The sequence below is a fragment of the Colobus angolensis genome, unplaced genomic scaffold (assembly GCF_000951035.1).
Source record: "Colobus angolensis palliatus isolate OR3802 unplaced genomic scaffold, Cang.pa_1.0 Scaffold178, whole genome shotgun sequence".
Lineage (NCBI taxonomy): Eukaryota > Metazoa > Chordata > Mammalia > Primates > Cercopithecidae > Colobus > Colobus angolensis.
The window spans coordinates 4052631-4064474 of NW_012114910.1; the positions used below are offsets into that span (position 1 = coordinate 4052631).

Here is an 11844-nt window from a genome sequence, read left to right on the forward strand (position 1 = left end):
CCCAGGTTGGAGTGCAGTGACACAATCTCAGCTCACTGCAACCTCCGCCTCCCGGGTTCAAGCAATTCTCCTACCTCAGCCTCTGAGTAGCTGGGACTACAGGCATCCACCTCCATGCGGGTGGTGTCTCTTAGCTGAATTTTGTATTTTTAGTAGAGAAGGGTTTCACCAAGTTGGCCAGGCTGGTCTTGAATTCCTGACCTCAGGTGATCCGCCCCCCTCGGCCTCCCAAAGACCTGGTACTACAGGCATGAGCCACCATGCCTGGCCAAGGTATCTATCTAAATATGTATTTCCATATTTGAAATTATTTATCCATTAAAAATATGTGTAAGGATATACATCAAAACATGAACCACAGTTACATCTACAGAGATGGATTAGTGGGGAAATAAAGAGGCACTCTTATTATATTTCTGTTACTTTAAAAAAAAAGACATTATACTTCCAAGCCTGAGTATTTGGGGGGGGAAATGGAAAAAAATAAAGAAGATATTATAAAGTCAGGTATGGTGCCCGTAGTCCCAGCTGCTCAGGAGGCTGAGGCAAGAGGATTGCTGGAGGCCAGAAGTTCGAGGCTGTAGTGTGCTATGATTGTGATTGTGAATGGCCACTGCACCCCAGCCTGAGCAATGCAGTGAGGCCCCATCCCTTAAAAATAAAAAAAAAAGTTGTTATAAAATGAATATGTGTATTGACATAAAAAGAGATGTTGAAAAATACAGTTTATAAAATAACATGATACTACTTTTTAGAAGAAATTTATATATGCATAGAAAATTATCTAAACTGTAGGAGGTAAATGGAAAGTCAACAGAAATTACCTGTGAGTGGTAAATTGTGAATGTTTTCAAATGTTCTTTTAGCTTAACTGTATTTTTCAACATTCTACAACATAGATTGCCTTGAAATAAGAAAACACTTACACACACACATTACTATAAAAAATAAAATGGAATGGTATCTGTAGCCAGACTGCAAATCATCCTAGTTCAGACTTTTTTCTGGGCACCAAGAAGCAAAAGCATTTTCACTGGCTGACCTCAGGCTCCAGCCTCTTCCCAGCCCCATCATCTCTACATAGTAGAACATCAATCCACCTGAAACGCTGCTTTCAACACGTTGCTCTCCTACTCAAGTATTCTTAGTGGGGTCCAGCTTTCTAAGACATCAAAGATAAACTCCTTGGCATGGCTGTCAAGAAATCATGGCCTTACTCAACCTGACTTCCTAAAGCAGCCTCCAAAGTAGCCTCTTCTCTAATCACACCAGCCTCCTCAATGTCATGAGCTCACCATGCTTGTGCCCACCTCCACTTCCTTGCCCATGTCATTCTCTTTACCTGGGGTGCCTTTCTTTCCTGTGCCTTAAACAGATGCCATCATTCTTCAAGATCATGGCAAGTCCCTTTTAAGCCCTACCTCCTCAACACATTCTTTTTGACCACTCTAGCCCATACTGATCTCTGTCTCTGCACTTGATGCTTACATTGCACAACCTAGCAGGTCAGGATAATGCTACCACATCCCAACCTCCTTTAACTTGCTAGAATTCAACAATGCATGTTTGGAAAGGGAGAGAGGAGGGGTGGGAGAGCGGGATCAGTTGATGTATACAGATGGTTGCATCAATGAGAGAGACGTGAGTCTACTGATCGGTCCCTCTTGAGACAAGTGTGATTCTGTGAATGCCCACATTTGGAAACAGAAAAATAGAAAACTTTAGAAATAGAACAGAAGTATCTATTTTTCATACAACATGGGTCTCAAATGCAAGCCAACAACGTCATCCTGTGGGCAACCGAATTAACAGTGATGTTTCTTCTCTGGAGGAAATTGACTGTATTGGACTCATTAAGAGACGCTACTATATTAGTCTATAACAGGGCATGAATCATGGGCACGTGTGCCGTATAGAAATGCTGACCTAGGGACTTTTCACTCAATTCACTGACTGTGATGGTTAATATTAGGTGTCAACTTGACTGGATTCAGGGATGCCTAGATGGCTGGGAAAGTATTGTTTCTGGGTGTGTCTGTGAGGGTGTTGCCAGAAGAGACTGATATTTAAGTCTGTGGACAGGGAGGGGAAGATCCACCCTCAATGTGGGTGGGCACCATCCAATTGGCTGCCAGAGCAGCTAGAGCAAAGAAGGTGGAAAAAGGTGGATAAGCTTGTGTACTGAGTCTTCTGGCTCTCCCTTCTTCCCACGCCTGACAATTCCTTCCGCTCCTCCTGCCCTCGGGCATCAGACTCCAGGTTCTTTGCCTTTAGACCCTTTTAGACTTGTACCAGCGGCTTCCTGGGGGTTGAAGGGCCTTCGGCCATAGACTAAAGATTGCACTGTTGGCTTCCCTGGTTTTGAAGCTTTCAGACTTGGACTGAGCCACTACCGGCTTCTCTCTTTTCCCAGCCTGCAGATAGCCGATCGATTGTGTGGGACTTTGCCTTGTAATCACGTGAGCCAATTCTCCCTAATTAACTTAACTCCCTTTCATATATACATGTATGCTCTTGGTTCTGTCCCTCTCGAGAACCCGAATACACTGACTTAAATCTCAAACCTGTTGTATTATTAAGAAATTATTATAGGCTGGGCGCAGTGGCTCACACCTGTAATCCCAGCACTTTGGGAGGCCAAGGCAGGAGATCACGAGGTCAGGAGATCGAGACCATCCTGGCTAATATGATGAAATCTCTTCTCTACTAAAAATACAAAAAAATTAGCCGGGCGTGGTGGCGGGTGCCTATAGTCCCAACTACTCAGGAGGCTGAGGCAGGAGAATGGCGTGAACCCAGAAGGCAGAGCTTGCAGTGAGCCCGAGATCGTGCCACTGCACTCCAGCATGGGCAATAGAGCAAGACTCCGTCTCAAAAAAAAAAAAAAGAAATTATTGTAAAATTTTAGGCCGGGCGCGGTGGCTCAAGCCTGTAATCCCAGCACTTTGGGAGGCTGAGATGGGCGGATCACGAGGTCATGAGATCAAGACCATCCTGGCTAACACGGTGAAACCCCGTCTCTACTAAAAAAATTAGCCGGGCGAGGTGGCGGGCGCCTGTAGTCCCAGCTACTCGGGGAGGCTGAGGCGAGAGAATGGCGTAAACCCGGGAGGCAGAGCTTGCAGTGAGCTGAGATCCGGCCACTGCACTCTAGCCTGGGCGACAGAGCGAGACTCCGTCTCAAAAAAAAAAAAAAAAAAAAAATTTTTAAGAGCTTTTAGGGTTATCGTGGTTATGTCTTCTAAAAGAATTCATATATTAAAGATATATACTGAAATATGTACAGAGATATGTACAGAGATTCACTAGGATTCACTTCCCAGTAACCCAGCCAGATGAAGGGAAAGTTGATCAACCAAAAGAGGCCATATGTTGATGATCACTGCACCCAGGTGTTGAGTACATAGGGGTTTGTTGTGCTAGCCTCTCTACATTTGTGTATTTTTGAAATTTCCCATAAAAAAAAGTTCAAAAACGTGTCATCCCCACAAGCAGGTGGTAAGTTCCTTGAAGATAGGCCCTGGATTCGCCTCATCCTAGTTGTGTTTCTTCTAAAGCCCCAACAATCACATGAACCCACTCTAGATACCTCTTGATGGGGTGGAGGTGGGGAGCCTGGGCAAGACAGGCTGCGCCGGGAGGAAGGTGTACCTCGTGATGCTGCATGTCGCGTTCTGCATTTGCCCTCATGTGCCGTAAGTCATCCTTCGTGTCTTCCAGCTCCTTTTGTACCAGCTCAAGTTTTTGGTCGACAGTCAGGCCCACCCCACGGTCCATACCTGTCCGGGATTTGGATCTACGCCTGCCTCGAAACTGCAACCCAACAGAAACAAGGCCATTGTCAAAGAGGAATTAGTAATGAACTAGCCCAATGTCAAAGAGGAATTAGTAGGCATCGAAATGATCCTCTGACCTGCTAGAAGTTCCCCAGAGTGACAGCCAGGGAGAATAAATTCACGGTAAAAGGATGCTGGATATTAGGCCTGAGCTGACATTTATTTCTCAAGTCATCCTAAGCCCCTGCACTAAATACTTCAAAGGCCTATGTTTGACAATGAAGTGAAAATAAATAAGGGTAAACGTCTTGAGGTGGAAAGGCTGTGAACCTGCTATAGACTAGCATTCAAGTCAAAGACAGGGGAAGCTCAGAGGTACTTCCTGAGCTGAACACAGGAAAGAAACTGCATCCGTGGGGGACTGTGTTCAGCAAAACAGACAAACAAACATCTTGGACTTTCTACACATTTAAGGCAAAGGTCAGAAGTGGGTGGTCCAGGGTACATATGGGTTTGCTTGGCCCTCAAAGGATAAGCCTCCACAGACAACCCCTTTGAGACAAGGGCCTGTGCCAGGCCTACTTTCCTCATTTAGGTGGCTGGCTGGGCCTTGTAAACAGTTGAGTCCCTTAATTTAAATGATTTTTTTTTTTTTAATTCTTTTGAGACAGAGTCTTGCTCTGTTGCCCAGGCTGGAGTGTAGCAGTGTGATCATAGCTCACTGCAGCCTCAAACTCCTGGGCCCAAGTAATCCTCCCATCTCAGCCTCCCAAGTAGCTAAAACTACAGGTGCACGTCACTACATCTGGCTAATTTAAGAATTTTCTTTTGTAAAGATGGGGTCTAGAAATATTGCCCAGGCAGGTCTCGAACTCCTGGTCTCATGTGATCCTCCCACCTTAGTCTCCCAAAGCGTCGGGATTACAGGCCTGAGCCACTGCACCTAGCCAAAAGAAATTCTTTCAAGTAAACTAAGATATGCTGGGAGAGTCAATCCACTATTAACTGAACCCAATTTCTTTTGTAGTCACTTGAAAGAGAAACCCTAGAGAGCAAAGACAAATCAAAAGTAAAACAGGGAGAAGAAGGTCCCATGGTCAATTGGCCATAGAGGGCACACCGAAGGCAGATATACAAATGCCACTTGCATTTAAGGGGACAAACAATAAAAGAATGTTCTAGATCTCCGTTGTGTACCTGTGCATAATCTGCTGCTGACATTTTAATTTCTGATAATCGTGAAGGTCGCTGATCCCTGGGCTCCAGTTTAGTGTAGTATTTCTCAAACATCTCAGTCTCAGTTTTGAGAGCAGAGTTTACATAGCTGCAAGACAGGGTACCTGAGTAAGTTCTAGTAATAAGAGTTTAAACCCCAAATAACTAGTGTTTAATAACTAGTGGACCTGCAAGACCCCTTAACCTCTTGGTGCCTTAGTTTCCTCACCTATAAAATGGGTATAAGAGTAGAACTTTAGGGTTCCAATAAGGAAGACAAAGCCTCTGGGACAGTGCCTGACACAAGTAAGTGCTATATATTTGATATTTTTATTAATATGTTTTAATGAGCCATAAAATTCAGAACACTAGTATTACGTGGAAAATTGTCATAGGTTTCAAGTATCACTGAACCCATTTGGGAAATTATTTCTGAATTACTATATATTATATACATACTTTTTTAAAAATTTGTTTAAGAGACAGGGTCTTACTCTGTTGCACTCACTGTAACCTTGAACTCTTGGGATCAAGCAACCCTCCTGCCTCAGCCTCCCAAGTAGCTAGGACTACAGGTGCACAACACCATGCCTGGCTAATTTAAAAAATTTTTTGTAAAGATGGTATCTTGCTATGTTATCAAGGCTAGGCGCCAACTCCTGGCCTAAAGTGATCCTCCCACCTTGGTTTCCCAAAGTGCTGAGATTACAGGCAATAATAGCCACTGTGCCCATCCTGAATTACTGTATTATTGAAGATACACACACCCACAATCTTCAGATGTTTCCTCTGGTTTACGTTTTTCAGTTCTTTTATTTCCAGCACCCAATAGATGAAAAGTATCAACCAGAAGTTCATCATAAACTGTGGAAAACTTTGAACAGAGGAAAAGAAAACATACCTAGTTTATCCTGTATATGCCAAGGTTATAACCTTTTTAACTTCTTAACTTCTCTTATGTGTGTATGTGTGTGTGTGTTACACACACATATGTATGTGTATATATATAAGAGAGAGAGAACAACTTTGATGTTTTCATGTGTTATTGATCTATGACGCTGGCACAAAAGTAACTGCAGTTTTTGCTATTACTTTTAATAATTCCTGTTTGGCTGAATTTTAAGACTAGTGGGGCCAGACATGGTGGCTCACACCTGTAATCCCAGCACTTTGGGAGGCCAAGGCAGGTGGATCACCTGAGGTCAGGAGTTCGAGATCAGCCTGATCAACATGGTGAAACCCCATCTCTACTAAAAGTACAAAAATTAGCTGGGTGTGGTGGCAGGCGCCTGTAATCCCAGCTATTCGGGGGCTGAGGCAGAAGAATCACTTGAACCCAGGAGGTGGGGGTTGCAGTGAGCCAAGATCATGCCATTGTACTCCAGCCTGGGCGACAGAGCGAGTGAGATTACATATCAAAAACAAAACAAAACAAACTAGTGGAAAAGGCTGAATGGAAAACACAATCTATCAAACTAGCTTGCTTTTTCAGTATATATCATGTTCCAGGTGTGTGTAGTCTGTGGCGTCACACCTGAGTTTGAATCCCAGCACTACCACTAACTGTGTGAACCTAGGGAAGTGACTTAACCTCTGTGTCTTTGTTTCCTTACCCACCTCCTAGGGTTGCAGTGGCATCATATAAGATCATATATGTAAATGCATGGTACATAGGAACACTCAAAAATGAGAACTATTAGTAATAATACCTCAGTTCTGACCTAAAGTATTTGTAGCTGTGTAGAAGTAACATCTATTCAGCTGCTAGAGCTAGGATATTCTGTGCAAGACCAGTAAGTTGTACAACTAAACTACATCATGGAATCTTTATATCCAATTTACTTGCTATAGTAGTAGATATAAAGTAGACTGCAAAACTAAAATAAAACAAAATAAACGCAGACTGCTGGGCCAGTCATTCTTGACTGTCCATCACCATGCTTATATCCAGGTTCAGGAACACGTTGCCTCATACTAAAACCATCTCAATAGCTAGGTTTCTGTTCTGCTGCCGTGTTAGTTTTATCACAGATTTGTTTGTTTGTTTGAGACTTAGTCTCTCTCTGTCGCCCAGGCTGGGGTGCAGTGGCACAATCACGCTTCACTGCAACCTCCGCCTCCCAAGTTCAAGTGATTCTCCTGCCTCAGCCTCCAGAGTAGTTGGGATTACAGGCATGCGCCACCACGCCTGGCTAATTTTTGTATCTTTAGTAGAGACGGGTTTCACCATATTGGCCAGGCTGGTCTCGAACTCCTGACCTCAAGTGATCCGCCCGCCTCGCCTCCTAAAGTGCTGAGATTACAGGCATGAGCCACCGTGCCCGGCCTTATCATAGAATCTTAGCATCAGAAAAGGGCTTAGAAGTCACCTGGTCTAACTTGCCGCTGTAGAATTGTGGATCGGCTAAGCACACCGTCTGGCACGAGACAGACTCATCCGGCTGAAACTCTCACTTCCCCAATTACCCTCTGGGCTTCCCACCACCGGCCCCACCCCCTCGTCCCACCATCCCATTCTAGCTCCACCAACAGCTTGTTGGTTCAGTGGTGGTGGAGACGCAGGAGCAGAGGCAAAGTCTCCCCAGTGCTCGGTGCGGGCTTGGATCTTCTCCATGCTGGTCCCCAGGTCCGAGGCCGCCCGGGAAGGAGGGCCCAGGAGGAAGAGGGGCAGCCCCCAGGCGCGGGCCGCGGTACCTGAGTTCTTCCACCAGCCCGCACAGCTGGATAACAGGCAGCTCCTGCTCCGACCCTTCATGGGAGTCAGAGAGGACGCTCTCGATCTCATCATCAGTCATCACTCTGCCGAAGTGGTCCCTGCCAATGCCGTGTGCCCAGGAGCTCCGGGTGCCGGCGGCCACACGTCACTCCGGCTGCGACGCGGCGATGCGTTACCCGGGCGACCAGACGCGAGGAAAGGGGTGGGGCTTCCGGTGGCCCCTCCCCGCCCTGCCCCGCCTGTCTCCGTGCGGACCCAGCCAGTTTGCTGGCATTGACCGCACACCTAAGCGCGTTCAGTTTCACTTCTTTAACAAAAGCTCTTAAATTGATAGTAATAATAGCAGCTGCTGTTTCTCAGCACTTACTGTGTCCTTGGCATCGTGTTAAGCATAGTTTATGAAAAACCTTCGCCACAACCTTGTAATGGTATCTATCACTCTCTCCACTCTCCCAATAAGGAAACTGGGGCCCAGAAAATTAACACGATTTATCAGTGTCCTTTTTCCCCTGTCCCACTGGGAGGCCCCTGCTCTGTTCACCACCTGGGGCTTCCTACATGCTAACAGCAGCTCCTCTCAGATATTAACATCCTGCATTTCTGGAAGGAAAAAACGTGGCTGATAAAAATGGGTATACATTCAAGAGACATCCCTAAATAGTTTCTGAATATCTACTGTGTCCTTAGTATCCTAGGGGGAATGTCTGCAAAAGACCATTCTGATCCTCAAGGAGCTGCCAATTAAATGAGTGAAACAGCCTCTAAACAAGCCGCTGGAACCTGGGGTGCAGACAGCAACATCATGCGTCACACTGTGCATCGTAGTCATCTCCTTAAATCCTCAAAACAATCTGGTACAATTGATATTATTGCCATCATCTTACAGATCAGAAAACCAAGGAATGGAGTAGCTTAGGTTCCATTCCACTCAAGAATGGAATCAAGCTCCGGTGGAACTCAAAGTCCTTGCTGTTAACTTCTACGCTGATGTGAGACATGGTAAGGATCAGGGAGGCAACAGGGGAGCTCTCTGCTCCCCATCGGGATAAAAGAGGACAGAGGGCAGGACGGGGAGACTTCTCCTAGGGAGAGTGAGCTCTAGATGTGCTTAGAAAGCAAGATGTGATAAAGTGCTTGGGGTGTGTGTCAGCCACCTTCCCCTGCAAGGGACATGCATGAGCATTGACAGGCACTCCCTAGATCTGAGGGAGGGTTTTTGTTTTGCTGCTCAGGGTGCACAAGGTTGGGGCCAGAGGAGAATTACTGGAGATGGCAGCAGAGAGCTGGAGCCCTACTACCTTCTCTCTGGTGGTAGGCCTCTTTAGGTTCTAGGGACAATGCAGACCACATTTAGGAATACTTAATATGTCCATACTCAAGGTGACACAAATGGATGCTATCCCCAGGTGACATAAAAAGGTGCCAGCTCCAAGTGTACCCAGAGCAAGAAAGGGCTCTGTACCAAGTTGAGAGGCCATGATGCAAACAACCCTGCCAACTGGGCAGTGTGATACAATAGACTCTATGGCATTGGGGGTATCAGTGGTGAAAAAAGATGCAGCAGGAATCTTAAAGCAAGACCTAGCAGGAGAATCACAACAAAGGACCCAGGATTCTGAAACAAGACCATACAATCCACAGCAGAGACTTATATGTCTTTTGAGAAATAACTCCTGGCCTGTTACTATACGCTGGTAGAGACAGAACGCTGAATATATGGGGTACCAAGTGACCATGCATCCAGTCCTGCCCTCTACCAGCTGGGTTCCGCTGGACCCACTGAGTTATTAAGCAGGACAGGCCCAGCCTCAGTCCTGGAAATGGTTAATCCAGGGTTGGGCCTCAGCAAGACCAGAGACTATGAGTAAGCTGCATGAGCAGGTAGCCCAGACCAACGTGGCACCCACTGCATTTGCGCCAGGATCCCTCCCCCAGCTCAAATGTATGACTATATTTGCAGGGGCTTGGGGAGTTCATGACCACCTGGAAGAGAAGGCAAAGGCTTGAGCTCAGTTTACAGATGGGCTGGCTTGGAAGCCAAAAATGGACAGTGGCTGCATTACAACCACTTCACAAAAGGTGGTGAAAGACAGTGGAGAAGGAAAACTTCCCAACTGGCAGAGTTGTAAGTGGTCTTGCGGCTGGTCATCTATTTTGTGTGGAGAGAGAAATGGCCCCAGGGGACGCATCTAATTGGAAACTTTTTTTTTTTTAATTTTTGTTTTTGTTTTTGTTTTTTTGGAAAGGGGAGTTTATTTTTACTTTTTTGAGACAGGGTCACACTCTGCTGCCCAGGCTGGAGTGCAGTGCAGTGGCACATTCATAGCTCATTGCAGCCTTGAACTCCTGGGCTCAATCAATCCTCCCACCTCAGCTTCTGGAGTAGCTGGGACTACAGATGCATGCCACCATGCCTGGCTAATTTTTTTTTCTTTCTCCCTCTGTTTTTTTGTTTTGTTTTGTTTTTGTTTTTCTGTAGAAATGGGGGTCTTGCTATGTTGCACATGTTAGTCTGGAACTCTACCCTTCAGAGATCCTCCTGCCTCAGCCTCTCAAAGTGTTGGGATCACAGGCATTAGCCACTGTACCTGGCCTAATTGGCATCATGGACTCAAAGACTCCCCATCAGGCTGGCTGGAACTTTGTTAGCGCTGTGCTTTGATCTGGGATGCCTGCTCCCTGGCCCTCCCTCTGTCCTCTCCCAGATGTCATCACAGTGGGAGGCTGTCCTTGTCTACTCCAGCTTCCTCTCCTTTGTCCATCACAGACGCTTTCCCCAAGAAAGAGATCTCTTCATGTCTAATTTTATCTTGGTTTGGAGGACTCAAACCAACACAAAGAATAAATTTCAGTCTTAAAGATATTATTCTAATTTGGTAACATATTACATGGATGAACTAAAATTTGCACTTGCCAAACAAAAATATTGTTTGGATCACCTTGCTGTTCAAGCTGCTTTACATGTTTTAAAAATTGTGGTTAAAAAATACATAACATGGCTGGGTGCAGTGGCTCACACCTCTAAATCCCAGCACTTTGGGAGACCCAGGCAGGTGAGAAGAAAAAGACCAAAAAAACCCATAAAATTTACCATCTTTTTTCTTTTTCTTTTTTTCTTCTTTTTTTTTTTTTAGATGGAACCTCACTCTTATTGCCCAGGCTGGAGGGCAATGGCATGATCTCGGCTCACTGCAACCTCCACCTCCTGGGTTCAAGCGATTCTCCCGCCCCAGCCTCCTGAGTAGCTGGGATTACAGGCGCCAGCCACCACACCTGGCTAATTTTTTGTATTTTTAGTAGAGATGGGGTTTCACTATGTTGGTCAGGCTGGTCTCAAACTTTTGATCTCGTGGTCCGCCCGCCCCAGCCTCCCAAAGGGCTGGAATTAGAGGCGTGAGCCACTGCACCCGCCCTGCAAAATTTACCATCTTAACCACTTCTTTTTTTTTTTTTTGAGACGGAGTCTCGCTCTGTCGCCCAGGCTGGAGTGCAGTGGCGCGATCTCGGCTCACTGCAAGCTCAGCCTTCCAGGTTCACGCCATTCTCCTGCCTCAGCCTGCCGAGTAGCTGGGACTACTTTTTGTATTTTTAGTAGAGACGGGGTTTCACCGTGTTAGCCAGGATGGTCCTGATCTCCTGACCTCGTGATCTGCCCGCCTTGGCCTCCCAAAGTGCTGGGATTACAGGCCTGAGCCACCGTGCCCAGCCCATTTGAACCACTTCTAAGTGTACAAAGAGTAGTGTTAAGTATGTTCACATGGTTGTACAACCAATCCTCAGAACTTTTTTATCTTGCAAAATGGAAACTCCATATTAATTATAAAACTCTATACCTGCTTCCCCCTCCCTCCAGTCCCTGGCAACCACAGTTCTACTTTCTGTCTCTATGAATCTGACTACTCTAGGTACCTTACATTAGCGGGGTCATATACTTTCGTTTTTTTGTGACTGGCATATTTCACTTAGCATGTCTTTAAGGTTCATTTACATGGTAGCATGTGTCAGAATTTCCTTTCTTTTTAAGGCTTAATAATATTTTGTTGTATAGATATACTACATTTTGTTTATCCATTCATCAGTTGATGGACACTTGAATTGCTTCCATCACTGCCTTAATTTTTTTTTTTTTTTTTTTTT

General features: G+C 45.6%; 1 protein-coding gene across 2 annotated transcripts in view; it reads right to left on the reverse strand.

The window, feature by feature from the left end:
- The window catches only part of CCDC113 (coiled-coil domain containing 113), a 31000-nt gene extending 23128 nt beyond the window's left edge, over nucleotides 1–7872 (reverse strand). The window contains exons 1-3 of one of the 2 annotated variants that reach the window (XM_011938804.1): nucleotides 7686–7872; nucleotides 4974–5100; nucleotides 3652–3813 (exon numbers count right to left, since the gene is read on the reverse strand). In XM_011938804.1, coding sequence (XP_011794194.1) covers nucleotides 3652–3813; nucleotides 4974–5100; nucleotides 7686–7786 — 390 coding nt within the window. In that variant the 5' untranslated portion in view covers nucleotides 7787–7872. The remainder of the gene's footprint in view (nucleotides 1–3651; nucleotides 3814–4973; nucleotides 5101–7685) is intronic. The other variant, XM_011938805.1, reaches the window with a different exon arrangement.
- Between the last annotated feature and the right edge of the window lie 3972 nt (nucleotides 7873–11844).